Source organism: Parus major, unplaced genomic scaffold (assembly GCF_001522545.3).
Source record: "Parus major isolate Abel unplaced genomic scaffold, Parus_major1.1 Scaffold341, whole genome shotgun sequence".
In the NCBI taxonomy this organism is placed as follows: domain Eukaryota; kingdom Metazoa; phylum Chordata; class Aves; order Passeriformes; family Paridae; genus Parus; species Parus major.
In genome coordinates, this window is record NW_015379283.1 from 33,842 (window position 1) to 35,301 (window position 1,460).

The 1,460-nt window shown below is 70.5% G+C and overlaps 1 protein-coding gene across 1 annotated transcript in view; it reads right to left on the reverse strand.

Annotated features, from left to right (window-relative positions):
* The window catches only part of LOC107198830 (PDZ domain-containing protein GIPC1), a gene marked incomplete at its 5' end in the record, with an annotated part of 3,596 nt that extends 2,137 nt beyond the window's left edge, over nucleotides 1–1,459 (reverse strand). Inside the window, 3 exon segments of the mRNA XM_033511544.1 lie at nucleotides 18–228; nucleotides 679–864; nucleotides 1,349–1,459. Coding sequence (XP_033367435.1) covers nucleotides 18–228; nucleotides 679–864; nucleotides 1,349–1,459 — 508 coding nt within the window.
* Nucleotide 1,460: the final 1 nt, after the last annotated feature.

Consider the following 1,460-nt stretch of genomic DNA (forward strand, 5'->3'; position numbering starts at 1 on the left):
TCACCCCCAGTCCCCCCCAGTTCACCCCCAGTGTCCCCAGTACGCACGCGGGGCGCGGCGGGGCTCGGTGAGGCGCAGCGTGAAGCGCTGCCCGCGGGGCAGCTCCTGCAGCAGCCGCGCCACCTCGAAGTGCCGCGCTCCCACCAGGCTGCGCCCGTCCAGCGCCTCCAGCACGTCCCCGACCCCCACCTGCGGCACCCGCGCCACCAGCGAGCCCTCGCGGATGCGCTGGGGGACAGCACGGGGACACCGCGGTCACGGGGACAGCGCAATCACCGGGCTCCTGGGGGGTCCCGGGGCCACCTGGGGCTATCTGGGGCTATCTGGGGTCACCCCCAGCCAGCCAGCTGTCCCCTCAGGTGTCCCCACCCCAGGGCGCTGCCTGGCCCTCTCCCAGCACCCCCAGCTGTCCCCAGGTGTCCCCCACCCCGGGGTGGCTCCAGCCCCTCTGCCATCACTGCCAGGTGTGTCCCCACTGTCCCCAGGTGTGTCCCCTTTGTCCCCAGGTGTGTCTGAGGTGTGTCCCTGCTGTCCCCAGGTGTGTCCCTGCTGTCCCCAGGTGTGTCCCAGGTGTGTCCCCGCGGTCCCCAGGTGTGTCTGAGGTGTATCTCCTGGTCCCCAGGTGTGTCCCAGCTGTGTCCCAGGTGTGTCCCCAGCTGTCCCCAGCTGTCCCCACACCTTGATGAAGGCGTAGCCGGCGCCGTTGTCGGTGATGGTGAGCCCCAGCGCCTGCTCGGACTTGAGCAGCTGCACGTCCTTGCGGCGGCCGCGCGTGTGCGCGAAGATGAAATCCTCCAGCCCGATCTGTCCCCCCAGCAGCTTCTCCATGTCCACCTGCGGCGTGTTCAGCGTGCAGAACAGCACCTGGGGACACGGGGACATTGGGGACACTCCGCGGCCACCACCGGGACAGCTCCCACCTGTCACCCCCTCCAGGTGTCCCCAGACACCTCCTGACACCCCCAGCCCCGTGTCCCTGCGGAGTGTCCCCAGCCCCCTCCGTGTCCCCCGGGTGTCCCGGTGTCCCCGATGTCCCCAGTGTCCCCCGGGTGTCCCAGTGTCCTCCAGTCTGTCCCAGTGTCCCCAATGTCCCCAGTGTCCCCCAGTCTGTCCCAGTGTCCCCGATGTCCCCAGTGTGTCCCCCAGGTGTCCCAGTGTCCCCAGTGTCCCCCGGGTGTCTCAGTGCCCCCCAGTCTGTCCCAGTGTCCCCGGTGTCCTGATGTCCCCCCCCGGTGTCCTGACGTCCCCGGTGTCCCGATGTCCCCCGGTGTCCGGATGTCCCCGGAGTCCCGATGCCCCCCGGTATCCCGATGTCCCCCCGGTGTCCCCCCGGTGTCGCGGTGCCCACCTCGGCCGGGGGGATGCCGAAGGCCTCCCCGATTTTCCCGTACAGCTCCCGCACGTTGCTGAAGCCCTCCACGCGGCCGGTGGGCGAGCCGTGGGCGAGCTGCGTGTGGAAC